Consider the following 20154-nt stretch of genomic DNA (forward strand, 5'->3'; position numbering starts at 1 on the left):
AAAAAAAAAGAGCAGCGCCTCAAAAATAAACAGCGGAATGACAAGAAATGCATCCAGGCTCCAGTGGAGGGACAAACACAAGAAGAGGAAGGAAAGCCTATGGAAACGAACAAAAAAATAAGCAAAAGAGAGTGACAATGAAGCCAACCAATGGTAGGCAATGAGCAGGTTCTAAGCCCCCTGTAAACTCACAACATGTTTTGCAATGGCAAGACGTAAAAACCGAAGGGCCAGAGATCACACTGGTGTGGACACTGAGATACTGCTTCACAACATGATATTGGCTCCTCGGTGGCTAATAACTTACCCACTGCTTTCTGGCATGGTTCCTCCTCTTAAAGTACAATATTAACTTCTTCCGCATGGCCTGGTTTCTACAGTCGGGAAAGGAAAAACACACTGTCAATATACGTATTTATGAGCATTTTGAACCCACCAACTTTCTGCTCTAAATACTGAAACTCGTCTTTCATTTGCATTTTGATTCTAAAACCAGCAATGTATGATTTGAAAAATAATTACACCAAAGGCAAATGGAAACGCACCTTTCTAAATTTAAAAAAAGTATTTGATTATTACTACTTAACTGCATTAATACATACATAAACACCAGTACAAGCAGCGCAGGGGCCAGGCTACTTCATTAGTTGTAGCAACTCGATGAATAACTGCACATAAGACAATGTGTTACCAGAAGACTGCATGGCATCAGAAAACGGTTTCCAATCCTTGGCTTTCTGTTACAAACCAGTGCATTCTGGGAGTTGTAGTCTTGAGCCAGTTCACCTAAACTAACACACCTGAAAACAGCGAGTTGTAAATGGAAATCTCAGGACTGGAAAGTGGGGTCACAGTGTAAACGGAGTCAACCGATAACCCAAAATAGCAAGCGTGCTGTAGTCCACATGAAACCTTGATGCTACCAGTCAATGGAAAACGGGTTTACCTAAATCTTATTGAGAGACTTTATTGTGAAGACGGAAGTACGGACGCTGGTGATGCTTAACCCCAAAGTTTAGGACAATGGGTCTTTTTAAGAGAACATCAGAATGGTAAAGTCATGAACAACCAATGTATTGAACCAAATTATGACGAAGCACAAGAAAACATTAAAAAATGAATATATTCTGCTCCTATAGGATACAAATTTGTAACTTCTGAGCACCTAAGTGTGATGCCCTTTTGAGGGAAGGGATTCTCCCCAAATTACTGGGTATGAAGACCCTCTTTTATCCATATCATTGTTGTTGAATGCAGACTGTTCATCAACCTTTTTTTACCGTGGCCTAGGGTCAAGCAATAGAGTGCACTGCGCAGAGTGCAGTGGCGGAGAGTGGAGTGATGCAGAGTAGAGTGGCGCAGAGTGCACTGGCGTAGGGGGGTGCAGATTAGAGTGCAGTGGTAGAGAGTGCACTGGAGTGGAGTGATGCAGAGTGGAGAGATGTAGAGTGCACTGGCGTAGGATGGTGCAGGTTGGAGTGCAGTGACGTAGAGTGCACTGGCGTAGGGTGGTGCAGATTGGAGTGCAGTTGTGGAGAGTGCACTGGAGTGGAGTGATGCAGACCGGAGTGCAATGGTGGAGAGTGCACTGGAGTGGAGTGATGCAGAGTGGAGTCAAGAGATGTAGAGTGCACTTGCGTAGGGTGGTGCAGATTGGAGTGCAGTGGCGGAGAGCGGAGTGATGCAGAGTAGAGTGGCGTAGAGTGCACTGGTGTAGGGTGGTGCAGATTGGAGTGCACTGGAGAGATGTAGAGTGCACTGGCGTAGGATGGTGCAGATTAGAGTGCAGTGATGGAGAGTGGAGTGATGTAGAGTGGCGTAGAGTGCACTGGAGTAGGGTGGTGCAGACCGGAGTGCAATGGTGGAGAGTGCACTGGAGTGGAGTGATGCAGAGTAGAGTGGAGAGATGTAGAGTGCACTGGCGTAGGATGGTGCAAGTTGGAGTGCAGTGGTGGAGAGTGGAGTGATGCAGAGTAGAGTGACGTAGAGTGCACTAGCGTAGGGTGGTGCAGATTGGAGTGCAGTGGTGGAGAGTGCACTGGAGTGGAGTGATGCAGAGTAGAGTGGAGAGATGTAGAGTGCACTGGCGTAGGATGGTGCAGATTAGAGTGCAGTGGTGGAGAGTGGAGTGATGCAGAGTAGAGTGGCGTAGAGTGCACTGACGTAGGGTGGTGCAGATTGGAGTGCAGTGGTGGAGAGTGCACTGGCGTAGGATGGTGCAGATTAGAGTGCAGTGGTGGAGAGTGGAGTGATGTAGAGTGGCGTAGAGTGCACTGGAGTAGGGTGGTGCAGACCGGAGTGCAATGGTGGAGAGTGCACTGGAGTGGAGTGATGCAGAGTAGAGTGGAGAGATGTAGAGTGCACTGGCGTAGGATGGTGCAAGTTGGAGTGCAGTGGTGGAGAGTGGAGTGATGCAGAGTAGAGTGACGTAGAGTGCACTGGCGTAGGGTGGTGCAGATTGGAGTGCAGTGGTGGAGAGTGCACTGGAGTGGAGTGATGCAGAGTAGAGTGGAGAGATGTAGAGTGCACTGGCGTAGGATGGTGCAGATTGGAGTGCAGTGGTGGAGAGTGGAGTGATGCAGAGTGGCGTAGAGTGCACTGGCGTAGGGTGGTGCAGATTGGAGTGCAGTGGTGGAGAGTGCACTGGCGTAGGATGGTGCAGATTAGAGTGCAGTGGCGGAGAGCGGAGTGATGCAGAGTAGAGTGGAGAGATGTAGAGTGCACTGGCGTAGGATGGTGCAAGTTGGAGTGCAGTGGTGGAGAGAGGAGTGATGCAGAGTAGAGTGACGTAGAGTGCACTGGCGTAGGGTGGTGCAGATTGGAGTGCAGTGGCGTAGAGTGGAGTGATGCAGAGTAGAGTGGCGTAGAGTGCACTTGCGTAGGGTGGTGCAGATTGGAGTGCAGTGGCGGAGAGCGGAGTGATGCAGAGTAGAGTGGCGTAGAGTGCACTGGTGTAGGGTGGTGCAGATTGGAGTGCACTGGAGAGATGTAGAGTGCACTGGCGTAGGATGGTGCAGATTAGAGTGCAGTGGTGGAGAGTGGAGTGATGCAGAGTAGAGTGGCGTAGAGTGCACTGGCGAAGGGTGGTGCAGATTGGAGTGCAGTGGTGGAGAGTGCACTGGAGTGGAGTGATGCAGAGTAGAGTGGAGAGATGTAGAGTGCACTGGTGTAGGATGGTGCAGATTAGAGTGCAGTGGTGGAGAGTGGAGTGATGTAGAGTGGCGTAGAGTGCACTGGCGTAGGGTGGTGCAGACCGGAGTGCAATGGTGGAGAGTGCACTGGAGTGGAGTGATGCAGAGTAGAGTGGAGAGATGTAGTGCGCACTGGCGTAGGATGGTGCAGATTGGAGTGCAGTGGCGGAGAGCGGAGTGATGCAGAGTAGAGTGGCGTAGAGTGCACTGGTGTAGGGTGGTGCAGATTGGAGTGCACTGGAGAGATGTAGAGTGCACTGGCGTAGGATGGTGCAGATTAGAGTGCAGTGGTGGAGAGTGGAGTGATGCAGAGTAGAGTGGCGTAGAGTGCACTTGCGTAGGGTGGTGCAGATTGGAGTGCAGTGGCGGAGAGCGGAGTGATGCAGAGTAGAGTGGCGTAGAGTGCACTGGTGTAGGGTGGTGCAGATTGGAGTGCACTGGAGAGATGTAGAGTGCACTGGCGTAGGATGGTGCAAGTTGGAGTGCAGTGGTGGAGAGTGGAGTGATGCAGAGTAGAGTGACGTAGAGTGCACTGGCGTAGGGTGGTGCAGACCGGAGTGCAATGGTGGAGAGTGCACTGGAGTGGAGTGATGCAGAGTAGAGTGGAGAGATGTAGTGCGCACTGGCGTAGGATGGTGCAGGTTGGAGTGCAGTGGTGGAGAGTGGAGTGATGCAGAGTAGAGTGACGTAGAGTGCACTGGCGTAGGGTGGTGCAGATTGGAGTGCAGTTGTGGAGAGTGCACTGGAGTGGAGTGATGCAGAGTGGAGTCAAGAGATGTAGAGTGCACTGGCGTAGGATGGTGCAGATTAGAGTGCAGTGGCGTAGAGTGGAGTGATGCAGAGTAGAGTGGCGTAGAGTGCACTTGCATAGGGTGGTGCAGATTGGAGTGCAGTGGCGGAGAGCGGAGTGATGCAGAGTAGAGTGGCGTAGAGTGCACTGGTGTAGGGTGGTGCAGATTGGAGTGCACTGGAGAGATGTAGAGTGCACTGGCGTAGGATGGTGCAGATTAGAGTGCAGTGGTGGAGAGTGGAGTGATGTAGAGTGGCGTAGAGTGCACTGGAGTAGGGTGGTGCAGACCGGAGTGCAATGGTGGAGAGTGCACTGGAGTGGAGTGATGCAGAGTAGAGTGGCGCAGAGTGCACTGGCGTAGGGGGGTGCAGATTAGAGTGCAGTGGTAGAGAGTGCACTGGAGTGGAGTGATGCAGAGTAGAGTGGAGAGATGTAGAGTGCACTGGCGTAGGATGGTGCAAGTTGGAGTGCAGTGGTGGAGAGCGGAGTGATGCAGAGTAGAGTGACGTAGAGTGCACTGGCGTAGGGTGGTGCAGATTGGAGTGCAGTGGCGTAGAGTGGAGTGATGCAGAGTAGAGTGGCGTAGAGTGCACTTGCGTAGGGTGGTGCAGATTGGAGTGCAGTGGCGGAGAGCGGAGTGATGCAGAGTAGAGTGGCGTAGAGTGCACTGGTGTAGGGTGGTGCAGATTGGAGTGCACTGGAGAGATGTAGAGTGCACTGGCGTAGGATGGTGCAGATTAGAGTGCAGTGGTGGAGAGTGGAGTGATGCAGAGTAGAGTGACGTAGAGTGCACTGGCGTAGGGTGGTGCAGACCGGAGTGCAATGGTGGAGAGTGCACTGGAGTGGAGTGATGCAGAGTAGAGTGGAGAGATGTAGTGCGCACTGGCGTAGGATGGTGCAGATTGGAGTGCAGTGGTGGAGAGTGGAGTGATGTAGAGTGGCGTAGAGTGCACTGGAGTAGGGTGGTGCAGACCGGAGTGCAATGGTGGAGAGTGCACTGGAGTGGAGTGATGCAGAGTAGAGTGGAGAGATGTAGTGCGCACTGGCGTAGGATGGTGCAGATTAGAGTGCAGTGGTGGAGAGTGGAGTGATGCAGAGTAGAGTGACGTAGAGTGCACTGGCGTAGGGTGGTGCAGACCGGAGTGCAATGGTGGAGAGTGCACTGGAGTGGAGTGATGCAGAGTAGAGTGGAGAGATGTAGTGCGCACTGGCGTAGGGTGGTGCAGATTGGAGTGCAGTGGTGGAGAGTGGAGTGATGTAGAGTGGCGTAGAGTGCACTGGCGTAGGGTGGTGCAGACCGGAGTGCAATGGTGGAGAGTGCACTGGAGTGGAGTGATGCAGAGTAGAGTGGAGAGATGTAGTGCGCACTGGCGTAGGATGGTGCAGATTGGAGTGCAGTGGTGGAGAGTGGAGTGATGTAGAGTGGCGTAGAGTGCACTGGAGTAGGGTGGTGCAGACCGGAGTGCAATGGTGGAGAGTGCACTGGAGTGGAGTGATGCAGAGTAGAGTGGAGAGATGTAGTGCGCACTGGCGTAGGATGGTGCAGATTAGAGTGCAGTGGTGGAGAGTGGAGTGATGCAGAGTAGAGTGACGTAGAGTGCACTGGCGTAGGGTGGTGCAGACCGGAGTGCAATGGTGGAGAGTGCACTGGAGTGGAGTGATGCAGAGTAGAGTGGAGAGATGTAGTGCGCACTGGCGTAGGGTGGTGCAGATTGGAGTGCAGTGGTGGAGAGTGCACTGGAGTAGAGTAATGAGGAGTAGAGGGGCATGGAGAACAGTGGCATAGAAAGCAGTGGTGCTGATTAGAACAGAGTGGTGTAGATGGCACAGAGCTAGACTACGCAGTACTTCTAGCACTGAGAAAGCCTTTAGGGAAGTGCTTCATAGATACACGACCCCTTGCATGCGTACCACCTAAGGGTACCAAAAGACTCATCTCGTGCCGAGGGAGAAAAAAAATCATCAATAAATTGGAAAGCAGCTGTCCAGATGGCAAGAGAAAACATATACAAAAATTACCAATTTACATACTTAGCCCTTTCACTGCTGTGGTGCATGCACATCCCTTTGGCTGAGTTTAAATGTTTTTTTTTTTTTAATAAGTTATTTTTCTTGGCATTTCGGTAAAAAGCAAGCTTTGTGAATCAGCGACATAAAATACAAGCACTGTTATACACAATACAGTGGCATTATGCATCAAGTATACAGTACAGTAAGCCTTTACCCATGTCCGTCAACTCCCCCTCCTCATTAATAACCCTATTGTCAATACACATGCCTCTGTCTTCGGTCCCAAGCATGTTGGGCGGCAACCAACACAGGCGTGCACAAATTTCTCCAATATTCGTTGCATTTCCCCAAACTTTGTTCCATTTATTTGGGCATCCTTTACTTTCAAAGACTGCCTTCTCGGCCTGCATACACCAGTCCATATCTCTCTTCCATTCCCCTCAACAAGGTACGGTATCACCACCCCTGCGCCTGGCTATATTCAGTTTAGCCACAATTAGATCCAGGGTCACCCACAGGCGGTCCATACAGGTAAGATATCTGAGATGTTCAAAATGCACCACTTAGCCCCCAGCTCCAGTCCACTCCCATACACACTTGTCATGCATGCCACCACTCCAACCCAGAAGTTCTGCAATGCTAGGCAGTCCCAGAGCATGTGATGAAATGTACCTATTTGTCCACATCATTTGGGGCAAGACTGTGTCCAGTCTACCCATTTTCAGTAGTGTTATAGCTGCATAGTAACTTCTATGAAGGATATTCACTTGTACAAGTCGGAAGCATGCTCGTATGGCTATTTCCCATGGAGAGGCCAGTACTTCAGGCCATTCGTCGTCCTCTATACCACCCAGGTCCCTCTCCCAGGCCTCCTTTAGTTGGGTTAAGGTATCAGGGGAGTTATTTCACAGTTTTTGGTAAGTGAGGGAGATTGACTTTTTGGGTAGGTAGTCATCAAACAGCCTATCTTCGAGAGGAGAGGATTGCGGAGACCCTCCCCATTGGGGATCGCTTTATACAGAGCATGAAGCATCTGCATGTATCTATATATCCCTGTGTGAGCTAATTGACAGTCAGTTTGCAGTTCTGGGAAGGGGGTTACTTGACTGCCACTCCACAGGTCTCCCACTCGGGAGAGGCCTATGAGGTCCCATTTATCGAATCCCTTCTGGAGAGCCAGATTGCTCAAACGTGCTGTGTCCCACAGGGGTGTAGCTAGTGCCAACTTCTCCTCCCAGCCCACGGCTTTCAACGCTGTGTGCCATAGGGAAATAGTAACGGCTGTGGGGTCGAATCTAGGTGGGTATTTTGCCTCCCCTCCCCGTACAGTGCTCGTTGGTAGCCCCTCTGTGGCTAAGGTATTTTTAAGCTTGCTTTAGGGTAACCCAAACGTTAGAATCTCATCACACAATTTGAGAGTTTTCTTGTTTCAGCTTGTATTTTAGTAATAGCTAGGTGAGCTTGAGCTGAAAACTAACAGTTTTTTCATTTTTGCCTCATTACTACCACTGACCTGCCAACATAGCAGGTCTCGAAAAATCATAAAAATGTTACTAGAATAATCTTCTTGACTATAACTTTAATGTACTTCACCCATAAATTGGGTATCAAATTGTGTGATCCTAGGCACATATTTTAGTTTACAGAGTCACCTTTTTCTTCATTGTCACATATCAGTATACCTTCAAATACCGTATTTTCCGGCGTATAAGACGACTTTTTAACCCCTGAAAATCTCCTCAAAAGTCGGGGGTCGTCTTATACGCCGGTATACGGCGTGCTGAAACTTCAGGGACAGGCGCCCTGTAGCTGAGCCACTGTACGCTGCATTTGGAAATGAATTCCAAGCGTACGATGGGCTCCGCGTCCCACAAAGATTCAGTTACCGTACTTGTGGACACGGAGCTGATCGGTCTTACCGTATGCCGAAATCCTCGCTGGCAGTTGTCTGGGCAGGCGCGTGTTCCTGCGCGTGCCCCAGGCTATTCAAATCGCGCTATTACGGTACCATAGAAACAAGATTTGTTTTCTGTTTTCTGTTTCTTTCTTCTCGCGCATGGCACATATTAGGGAATTACCATATAGTAACGGCCATATTGGATTGGGATATGACAGTATTATAAAAAAATATATATTTTGACCGCATTTAACTTTGGTTGTACTGCAGTTTCAACAATCTTAAATGTAAATTCATTCTCTGTGATTGGCTGGTTGTTGTATACTTGGTGATTCTGAAGGAAGGCAGTCTATCTGGTGAGCAGATACATGTGGTGGTGAATACAGTACAGTACAGCACAGCACCAGTACCAGTATCTGTACCAGTTCATACAGTACAGCACCAGTACATACAGTACAGCATACAAATGGCTAACAGACAAGACCCCATCCTGGCTCCACCAGCAAAAAGAAAGAAATATGAAGCCGGTTTCAAACTTAAAGTTGTAAACTTTGCCATGGAACATAATAACTGTGCTGCTGCAAGACAATATGGAGTAACAGAAAAGATGGTTCGGGACTGGAAAGCAAATGAAAAAGCATTAAGGAGTATGCCAAGGGGTAAGTGTGCATTAAGAAGAGGCACCCCACATTGTCCAGAACTCGAAAAACATGTAGCAGACATGGTGAATGAGCATCGCCAAAGTGGTTATATAGTGACACTAAATCAAATACGTTTGTTTGCCCTTCAGTGGGCCAAATCTAACCCAGATCACAGCAACAGATTTAAGGCCACTGTATCCTGGTGTACTAGATTCTTTGAAAGGCATAATCTGGTACTGAGGCAAAAGACGAAAATTGCACAAAAATTACCTGCAGATCTTGAAGCCAAAGTAAATAGTTTCCATCAATACGTAATACAACAGCGCAATAAACATGGCTATGCGTTAAGTAGTATCGGAAATATGGATGAAACTCCAATGAATTTTGATATGGTTGGAAATAGAACTGTCCATCCAAAAGGTGAAAAAACTATTTTAATTAAAACAACAGGACATGAGAAGTCCAGTTTTACAGTGGTACTAGCATGCACAGCTGATGGTGCCAAACTGAGACCAATGATTATTTTGAAAAGAAAAACAATGCTGAAACTCAAGTTTCCTGTTGGTTGTTTTGTACATGTACATGAAAAAAGCTGGATGGATGAAGAAGGGGTAAAGCTATGGCTTGATAATGTATGGAGCAGGCGACCAGGTGGACTTATTCAAAAACGTAGTCTACTGGTGTGGGATATGTTCAGGGCTCATTTAACTCCCAGCACCAAGCAAAGGCTGGCAAGAATAAACACAGATGTGGCAGTTATTCCTGCAGGATTGACATTGTTGGTACAGCCACTGGATGTGTGCCTAAACAAGCCATTTAAAGATCGCATTCGAGAACAGTGGAATGAGTGGATGGTTAGCGGCGAAAAGTCATTCACAAAAGGAGGAAACATGCGTGCTCCACAGTTGGATGTCTTGTGCAAGTTTGTCATAAAAGCCTGGAATGATATTGATGCAGAAACAGTAATCAAGGTTTTCAAGAAGTGTGGCATATCAAATTCATTAGATGGTATGGAGGACTCTACTTGTGGCAAGATGAAGAGAAAGCCGAAGCTGAGACCATACCATCTGATACGGAATTAGATCCATACGATGACTGCCTTACAAATGTACCACAAAATGTAATTGATTTACTTATGATATCAGATGACGAACAGGAGGATTTTGAAGGCTTTTAAAGAGAAACTGTCAAGCCAGCAAGTCCTGTAAAAATAGCTTGGAGTTATGATGGGCGCTGCTGACTCCCTAGGATCTTGCCCGGCACTTGCTCTCTCTCTCTGTTTGTTTATCTTCCTCCTATCATCATCAGTTCCAGTTTGGTTAGAAAACAAACAGCATGGCAGTTCCCATGGGATTATTGTTTTATCCTTCCTTTCAGCTTTAGAGTGAATTAGGAAAAGTTTAATCCACTTGCACTGTTTTATGTTTACATGTTTGATGACAAACAGCCTTATGTTTATAAGTGACAGTTTTCCTACTACGTACCTGCATGTCATAAGCATTTGAATTAAAATTACCATATTAAAATCAAATCTGATGTTTTTTAATTTTTATTTGGTGTGCGTTGGAAGAGGGGTAGTCTTATACGGCGAGTATAGCCCAAACCCTATATTTTAACAGGAAAAGTAGGGGGTCGTCTTATACGCCCAGTCGTCTTATACGCCGGAAAATACGGTATGTGAGCTCGGCATTTCTGCTATACAAAAAATATTTGTTTGATTAAATAGACTAAACGTTTTCTCTATGTATAAAAATAATTTAGCCCACATAAAGAGGACACTTGATCCATTACCTGTCTCATAGTTTACTAATAGCATTGCTACCAGGGCTAGAGTGTTTCTAGGTCTATGTTTAAACACTCACATTTAATGAATATATTACTAAAGCATGATGTGGTCGCACACTGTCATTTACAGACAGAAATTTTCCAAGAAATGTCCAAAAACCTTCCCACTTACTTGCAGCGTTGCTGATAAAACTATATAATGTATTAACAATCTGTGAAAATTGGATTTCAGAAAACATATTTATTCTTTGCACATCACCAAGTAAAGTGTTCGGATTTGTTTTCATCCTATTAAAATATTTTTCATCGCACAGAGGTACAAACTATGGGCTTTCACAACTACTGAAATATATTTTGAAATGTTTGTACAGTTGGCTTAGCTATTTACATGTTGTGTGTTGGGGAAAACCTGACACAATCCTGGAACTCTGCTGCAGTCAGAAGGAAAATTTATTGTAAGACAAACTGACTTCTGACCTGTCTCTGAATACAGAGCAAATGTGACAAGACAAGACTTAAAGGTGTCTTTATTGCTCCTTCACTTTCTGACTGAACAGAACGCCTGTTCTTTCTCAACTCGTCAGAAGGGGGAGTAGGTCCTAAAACTAGCTCGACCTGATAAAATATGGCTCGCCATAGCGAGAGGCCGAAAAGATTTTTCGATGCATGAAGAGGTACAATTTTCACCATGTGATTATATAGGTAAGGAAATGGTGGTTCCCTTGGAGGGGTGCAGCTATAGGGAGGAGGTGGAGTTTTGGACCCAGAACAGCATCTGGCTTTTTTTCAATTCATCTCTAATGGACACTTCACAATGAAACCTTTCAATTGATTTATCAAGAATGCAAGAAGACAATGGTGTTAGACAACCAACCAGTCATAACCTCTACCTTCAGACTTGAGTGTAAAGAAAATGAGGTCATGCACTGGGAAATGCCTCATAAATTAGATTGCCATTACAAGTGAGAAAGAGGAAAACTTAAGGCGACTTATTTTTCATTAACGGTGAGAGAAGGGGATGATGTAGGAAAAACCTAAGGCAAATAAAACTTAACCGGATTTAAGACGCAAGGTGAGGCCGAATCCCGGACTTCCTATGGCCTGCTGCAGCAAAGGGCTACGTATCAGAATCAGAAAGTGTACTAAAAGCAAATTTTGTTCAGAATTAAGGGCTAGATGTAGCAAGCAGTTTTGCCCATTCTGTGTCTATGGGAAAATGTGTTTGTACATATGGCCCAAAGTCTAAACACCAGCAGAAAAGTAAACATCAATCAAGGTAAAAACAAAGTCACCATAACCAAACTTCGAGGAGACTGCAGAGTGCTCAAGATAAAGTGGACTGAGAAAACGTACAGTGATTTAGTCCATTTATTGTACATAAGAGAGCAGCTCGCGGGGGGGGGGTGGAAGGGGCCGGGCGGCAGGTGTTTTTTTTTAATTGGGGTGGGGGGCAGGGAGGGATTGGGGGAACCAATAAACTAAAAAAAAAAAAAAAAACTTACCTTCCTCGCTGTCTCCTCTGCACCGCTCCTCGGTCCTCACTGCAGGCACAGGCTCCTAGCCTGCCCTGCGGACAATCCTAACTGCTGGCAGAATGAAAGCAGCGTTAGGATTGGACAGAGCGCCCAGACAGGTCGGCCTGAGGCAGAGTGGGAGTTTCTGCCTGCTGTCAAGAGAGTCCAGTGCGCATGTGTGTTTGGCCCGCCTGAGACGGCTGGCTAAACATACATGCGCACTGAGGGGTAGTGCACACTCCCCCTCTGTACCTGTCACGCCCCATTGCCCCGCCCCTTTTGAAAATAAACCAATAATAAACACTGTTTATTATCATTTTATTGTAAAAGTTTTGCAGCTGCTGCTGGTGGTTGGGAAGGAGGGGGTGACACTCCTCCACCATAGCGGATGAGCTTCCGCTGGCTTACACTCTGCCCTGGAGCTTTTTCACAGCATAAATCAATTAAGGAGAATGTTTCTAATGCACATCAGATCCTTGGTTCAATATCATATATTTCGAGCATAGGTTTAGCTCCAAGTGTCCGCTAGTTCAGTCAACAAGGTAGGTTGCATTCCTGTCCCCGGGCAGTGCTGCAGTCCATAATCAAAGCCATGCTATTTAAGTGATGTACGGACAATGAAAACTGGCTGGCCATCATGCTACAATGGCACAGACATCACAACCAGATTTTATTAACTCTGATCCAATCAAATTATTTTCGTTTAAGGTCGTGTCTTGAAAGTAATAAGTAATCATTTTACCTAAAATATTTTTAAATATAAGTCTCAGAGTGACAGTTAAAATACAAAGAAGCTCATGTGGCAATTGAATTTTTTTATATTTTTCGAAATTTCTTGCGTAATTAGGGTCACAAAACAATATGCAAATACACGTTTTGTACATCAATTTTAAAAATGTCTCAGTTAACCACACTGCTATACACAGTGTCGAGATTATAAAGTTGTAGGAAGGATTTAAGTTCCACAGCAAACATGTTTCGCATTTTTACCCTTCTTCATGGGTTTAGTGGGAGCCTTTCTGCTTAAAGGAAAAATTATAATAAAAATGTCAATAAAACATTCACATATACGAATGGATAAAAGACAGATCGCCAAAACATATAAATAAGACCAAATATTAAATTACATATTGATTTCCTATACTCAAAACAGATTTTAGTTCATTCCTTTGTATCAGTATCTACACAGTTGTTTTTTTCTTGTAAAAACGGATTAACTTGCGCTAATTATGTAAGAATTGTCTATAAACAATGTTTTTCAATTGCCACACCTGTGTGTATTCAGTGATAGTGTCACTAAGACATATGTTAAAAAAGCAGTTTGTGGATCGATGAGTTTGCTGATCTTTGCTTAACTTGTGCAGGCCCGCTCAGATTTGTGAAATCCTAATTCATGTGGCTTTTTAAAAAAAAAACTGCACAGGGAATCACAGCCTCGACTACAGTCTGTTACTTTTACATGCTTTGGAAAGGCTGCTGATGGCCTTCAAAAAAGGGTGTTCCCATTGGATGGAAACGTTAGGCTGCATTTTCCATCAGTAGTTGTTTGTGGCTAGAAAAACTGTCACGCCCTGATAATTACATAAACGTTTGTAACTCAAGGGCAAAATGTTATTCAGTATTTAGGTAGAACCACATTCATACAGCTGACTGGCAGTCACTTCTGGATGACTGTTCCATTTCATATCCTAATTTGCTTCTGGGTCATACCAAGTGTCAACCTCAAAAACAAAACTACTTCCGGGAGAAAATGCTCACGTCATGTATATGTAATTATCGGTCACGTTCGCTTTTGTAACCTTTACAGACCCAATCTGTAGGCCCGCTCCACCACTGTTAAGGAGCATTGTACTGTGTGCTTGTAACAGAATATGTACGGCTTGACAAATTAGTGATAAAAGTGTGGTGTGTAACTTTTGTGGCCACCCCATAACATGTCATGTAGCACACAGTTTCCAATCTAGGCTTCTACCCTACAGATAACTACTATGATGAGTGTTCGTCTAATTGGTTTACGAAAACACAAAGACTGCAACACCCAGAATGCATTGGGCTGTCACATAAAGGGCCAGGAAACAAAACAGTGCCCGCGTTGACGTGGCCTGAGGTGGCCACCCGCTGATTAACTTATGAAAGTAAATAGTGTTCATGTGACTGGCACTTTATAAAACATTCGTTTTGTAGAGACTGGATTATGGCGGATGTCATCAGGAAAATTACAGTAGCATAGTAAGAGAAACACTTGCTTTACAGCTGCCTACTGCACATTCCAGTTGTTGTGCAAAGGCTGAGATTGGTGTATTATTTGTTGAGGCCTTGTCAGTCATAACTTTCCTTTCCTCAGACCACATATATGTTATTACTCTTTGACAAAATGCTATTTCGGTGTATCCTTCCGCATCCAATGAAGTTCATGCATTGTAATACACGAGGGAGTACTTTGCGTCTTCCTGCCTCTCCCTCTACAGGCCCTTCATTGCACAACGCATGTGTACAGACGTTATGCACAAATTCACTTTCCAAATGCCTGTCTAAACAAGTTTACTCATTAAACCTAGACCTATTGGCATTGCCAGTGCTGGTTCCTTAAGGTATAATGGCTGTTCTTTCAACTCCAAGCATTTCTCACCTTGCACTGCTTAAAGAAACGCTGCTGGGTGCATTTCATGACTGAGCAATCGCAGACATGCAGTACGCCCCAAATGAGTCATTATAGTATTAACACCTCTTAAATTAATACTAACTATTAAAGCAGCCAAGCTAGTCTCCAGGCCGTCAGTCACGTAATCGATGTGAACGCCTTGTGTTCCAGTCCCAGGGATGTATTCAATTTACAGGGAGTGCAGAATTATTAGGCAAATGAGTATTTTGACCACATCATCCTCTTTATGCATGTTGTCTTACTCCAAGCTGTATAGGCTCGAAAGCCTACTACCAATTAAGCATATTAGGTGATGTGCATCTCTGTAATGAGAAGGGGTGTGGTCTAATGACATCAACACCCTATATCAGGTGTGCATAATTATTAGGCAACTTCCTTTCCTTTGGCAAAATGGGTCAAAAGAAGGACTTGACAGGCTCAGAAAAGTCAAAAATAGTGAGATATCTTGCAGAGGGATGCAGCACTCTTAAAATTGCAAAGCTTCTGAAGCGTGATCATCGAACAATCAAGCGTTTCATTCAAAATAGTCAACAGGGTCGCAAGAAGCGTGTGGAAAAACCAAGGCGCAAAATAACTGCCCATGAACTGAGAAAAGTCAAGCGTGCAGCTGCCACGATGCCACTTGCCACCAGTTTGGCCATATTTCAGAGCTGCAACATCACTGGAGTGCCCAAAAGCACAAGGTGTGCAATACTCAGAGACATGGCCAAGGTAAGAAAGGCTGAAAGACGACCACCACTGAACAAGACACACAAGCTGAAACGTCAAGACTGGGCCAAGAAATATCTCAAGACTGATTCTTCTAAGGTTTTATGGACTGATAAAATGAGAGTGAGTCTTGATGGGCCAGATGGATGGGCCCGTGGCTGGATTGGTAAAGGGCAGAGAGCTCCAGTCCGACTCAGACGCCAGCAAGGTGGAGGTGGAGTACTGGTTTGGGCTGGTATCATCAAAGATGAGCTTGTGGGGCCTTTTCGGGTTGAGGATGGAGTCAAGCTCAACTCCCAGTCCTACTGCCAGTTCCTGGAAGACATCTTTTTCAAGCAGTGGTACAGGAAGAAGTCTGCATCCTTCAAGAAAAACATGATTTTCATGCAGGACAATGCTCCATCACACGCGTCCAAGTACTCCACAGCGTGGCTGGCAAGAATGGGTATAAAAGAAGGAAATCTAATGACATGGCCTCCTTGTTCACCTGATCTGAACCCCATTGAGAACCTGTGGTCCATCATCAAATGTGAGATTTACAAGGAGGGAAAACAGTACACCTCTCTGAACAGTGTCTGGGAGGCTGTGGTTGCTGCTGCACGCAATGTTGATGGTGAACAGATCAAAACACTGACAGAATCCATGGATGGCAGGCTTTTGAGTGTCCTTACAAAGAAAGGTGGCTATATTGGTCACTGATTTGTTTTTGTTTTGTTTTTGAATGTCAGAAATGTATATTTGTGAATGTTGAGATGTTATATTGGTTTCACTGGTAATAATAAATAATTGAAATGGGTATATATTTGTTTTTTGTTAAGTTGCCTAATAATTATGCACAGTAATAGTCACCTGCACACACAGATATCCCCCTAACATAGCTAAAACTAATAACAAACTAAAAACTACTTCCAAAAATATTCAGCTTTGGTATTAATTAGTTTTTTGGGTTCATTGAGAACATGGTTGTTGTTCAATAATAAAATGAATCCTCAAAAATACAACTTGCCTAATAATTCTGCACTCCCTGTATAGAGATTCATACACAAATAGCCAGTTGCGCACCACAAAACGATACCCCTCCCCCAAGAAAAATGTAACAAGGTCCCCTCATGAGATTCCAGCATCTCATACACACAGAGCGGTCTTAGGCTGACTAGGGCCTCCCTGAGCACTTCAGCGGCCTACGATACGCCACCCACTGTGGCCGAGTAACACAAATAATAGGTGGACGGAGAGATGCGCTCGCTCGCCGCTTACAGTCAGCGGTTCATATTCCATTTCACAGACTTCCAAAAGGCCCATTCGGGCTCCATTTAGCCAAGTACCAATTTCGAGAAGTATATTCCGCCGCAAATTTCATTACAGCTTACTGCAATCATTTAAACGGAGAAGCGCCCGGGTTTTCCTTTTAATGAAACACAAAGCTATTTGCTGAGGTTATTGCAGGTTAATAATTTGTCTCAGATGTATCCCTACCATGTCCAACGATAATATATATATTTTTTTTTATTTACTTAATTTTTTAAATGCACAAGAGACAAAGTACAAACAACAATACAACACAATTGGCCACAAACTTACTCTTAAAGAGATCATATCCTACTTACCTACTGGTATTAAATAGCACTGCACTGTCATTAATTTACTTCGGAGTGCGGTGTTATGGCAAGCAATAAACATCTTGAAGCAGGGTAAGCTATTGTCTCATGGGAAAGCGAGGGTTCACATGCAATGCTCTTCACTTAGGGCATCCAATGTGTGGACTGCAGCTGTCGGTGAGCTAAGAAGGTAAGTCTTTAGGCTTTTCCAGAAGCACCAACCAGTAGGTCACGCCTGCCCTTGGGAGTCGTTTCACAGCCTGGACCATGGTGGCATGGCTCACCCGTCGCGCAATGAGGTCTACATTTGCCAACCACAGGGGTGAACTACCTATTTACAGCCGATCCCTCCTGGAATAACAGGGTGCCCATGTATGCGAACCAACCATATCTTTGATGCCTCTAACGGAGAAGGCACCCAGCAATTCCAGACCCAACACTGTGATGGATCCTTATGGCCAGAGGAAGGTGACGGGGTCAATCTAACACTACCCTTCTATTCTCAATTACGCTACATTGTCTCCCATCACAAGCAAGCACTTTGGCAAAGCATTTAAATAAATACCTCAACTTCACACTTGATCAGCTGTCCAGTTTTTGTCATAGTTTTGGTGATCACACGGTTTTCAAGCACTGCCAATTGTGTTAAACTAAAACGGTGACAGTAAATGATTTTCTCAGGATCACACAATTTGACAAATTGTGGAAGCCATGATTAGAACCACAGTTCTCTACTAAACTATCTCCCATCACTCTACCTACCTCACAGCTGCACTAGTATTTGAATGGGTATGTGACAACACTAGCCACGCCACTGAGAAGTCACCTGGTATACTTCTCATGCAGAGTCCTACATCCTAGGGGAAGTACTTGGAACCAAAATTCAAAGTCCCTCCAGCTGACGTGGTCGAGTCAAAGTGAACTGTGTGCTCCAATTGGTTCTTTTCCTCAAGGCTCCATGGTGTGCGCTCAGTGGGCTTTAATAGGTTAAACCGAAGGACCCCATAAGTACCAATAAGGTCTGTTACTGCAGGCTGGGCGAGGTGAAATGCCACAAGAGCAGAAATCTGGTTACCCCCAGCCCATGGACTGCACTAATGACGCATGTGTGCAACATTAAATGTTAGAAGCAGAGGTGGCTCCTCCGCTATGGGGGAGGAGCGTTGCCCCCCCGCCAGCAACAAGCGCTGCAAATCCTTTAACAATGAAGGGATAATAAACAAAGTTCATTATCCTTTCATTGTTAAAGGGGCGGGCACTGGGGATGAAAACCACTGAGGGGAGTCATTGCGCATGTGTGTTTGGCCAGCTGTCTCAGGCCGACCAAACACACATGCACCTTGTGCTCTCTCCAGTCCGGCACTGTGTTGCCAGGCTGGAGAGAGCAGGCACAGGCTCCCCATCTGCCTGGGAGCACCCTGGCTGGGTGGGTGCTCCACCCAATCCTAATGCTGATTTGAGAAGCGTCAGGATTGGCCACAGGGCAGGCTGGGAGCTATGCCTGCATGCTGCTGAGACGACAAGGATCGGCGGCACGGTGCGGTGGTAAGTTTTTAAAAACATATATTTTATTTAATATCATTAATCTTCACCTCCCCAACCCCCCACCCCAGTAGCCCCCGTGAGCAACAACTGGCTAGAAGCAATGATTCTTTCATTGGGTAGCTGTAGGCTCAGATGTGTTTACAGCAGAAAATAAATTGCAAGCAGAGGACAAGGCCGCCACTCCAGACTCAAGAGCAGACACAATACACTGCAGCTCAACGATGTTTAGTTTGACCCAGGGCCAAAACTTCAATGTAACCAAGATCCTGCACAGGATCCCTCTGACCCAAAAAAGGACTCTTATAAAAACAAACATTTTATGCCTTTCTCTTTTTTATTTTAACTAACTGCACTTTACACAAGTAAGCACAGCCACATCCTTCAAAGAAAAACCTTCGGCCTAAAGTTATAAGCAACTGGAGCGCAGCAAGCACAAACTTATAAAAGTCAATTCTGTTTCAGAGAGGATAGGGTATTGCCATCTGTATAGTGCAGCCCTGCCACTGATGTGGTAATGCAGTGGTTTGAGTGGTCCGGATGCATCATTCCATGGCCTGCTCTAGGGCGGTGCCACAGCACCGGGTGCTGACTTTGGGAGGGGGCACTGTGTTTGCAAGCATATTATAGCTTTAAAAGCTCCTACTGAAGTGTTCCTAGCCACCAGCAATTTCCAGGCAGCAATAAAAATGTAAAGATAAGTTTGGTGATTGATGTTCTGCCTGGAGAGAGTTTTTAGTTTTCTCTAGTGGAAGTTTTAAGATAGTGCAGGGGGCTAAGATGCCTCCAGTAAAAAATCTGTCCCATGCAAAATCACAAAGTGCATGTAATGCAAATAGGTTAGCCAGTTACTACTTGTGTCAGACAGCTCATTTTGTTACTTACAGTTTATAAGTTAAAATCTTAATATAGAACAGTGAGCTATTAACTGTCAAAGAACTGCATGCAAACAGCAAGGTATAGATTAGAACGTTATTTTTTTCATGACCCTAATGTTTTAAAAAGGGTTAAATTGAGAATAAATTAATTCCCATTATTTAAAGGGAACCCCCAACCATGGTGTTACATTTTAAATTCTGAGTTTGTGCTTCTTCAAACCAAGCACTCTTAAACCGTACAGCCTACCAGTATGGGTGACATGTGACTCCTACATCTCCTAGTGCTTTATCTTATGTAACATTTCTTATACACTGATTCACACACTTATAATTGATTGTCTCTGTGCAATGTGTGCGAAATGTAAAGTGCTCTGACACCCCACACAGAATGAGTGGCGCTACAAACAGAATTAAATGCACCTGAGAGAGAGTGGTTATGGAGACTTGAGGGGAACTGTTAAAGGGTGTTAGCAAGGGAATCCGTGGCGGGGGTGGCAACTGGGAGCGGCAACAAACATTTTCGCACAGGACACCGTCTGCGCTAAGATCGGCCCTGTATCATTCTAAAGGGTCCCAAGCTTCCTATAGCAGCACAGAGTCTGGTACAGCTTCTGAAGATGTAATGCACATGGATCATCCTCAGTGAGTTGTGGCTGGGTGTTCTTGGGGATTGATGGATGAGACGAAGGACTGTAGTGAATTACTTATGCATCTTACAGGGTGGTACAGATGCCTAGAGCCAGGCAGACCTACATGTCTGTAAGGAAACCAATAACAGCGCGTGTACTTCAGGAACAGTCAAACAATTGAATCCTGCTGGTTTTCTGGATGAAAGGTTGAAGCTCTGTCCCAGCGTGTCCTGTTGTAATATAGTGCATGTAGGGCCCTGGTGGAAGGAGCGGGTATAAACGATACCCATTTACAAGGTACATCTGAAC

General features: G+C 45.5%; 1 protein-coding gene across 9 annotated transcripts in view; it reads right to left on the bottom strand.

Annotated features, from left to right (window-relative positions):
- Nucleotides 1–20154, bottom strand: part of NCOR2 (nuclear receptor corepressor 2) — a 1084598-nt gene that overhangs the window by 613618 nt on the left and 450826 nt on the right. For all 9 annotated transcript variants that reach the window (XM_069215021.1, XM_069215023.1, XM_069215022.1 and 6 more), the window contains one exon: nucleotides 308–374. In XM_069215021.1, coding sequence (XP_069071122.1) covers nucleotides 308–374 — 67 coding nt within the window. The remainder of the gene's footprint in view (nucleotides 1–307; nucleotides 375–20154) is intronic.

The sequence above is a fragment of the Pleurodeles waltl genome, chromosome 11, assembly GCF_031143425.1.
Source record: "Pleurodeles waltl isolate 20211129_DDA chromosome 11, aPleWal1.hap1.20221129, whole genome shotgun sequence".
In the NCBI taxonomy this organism is placed as follows: Eukaryota; Metazoa; Chordata; class Amphibia; order Caudata; family Salamandridae; genus Pleurodeles; species Pleurodeles waltl.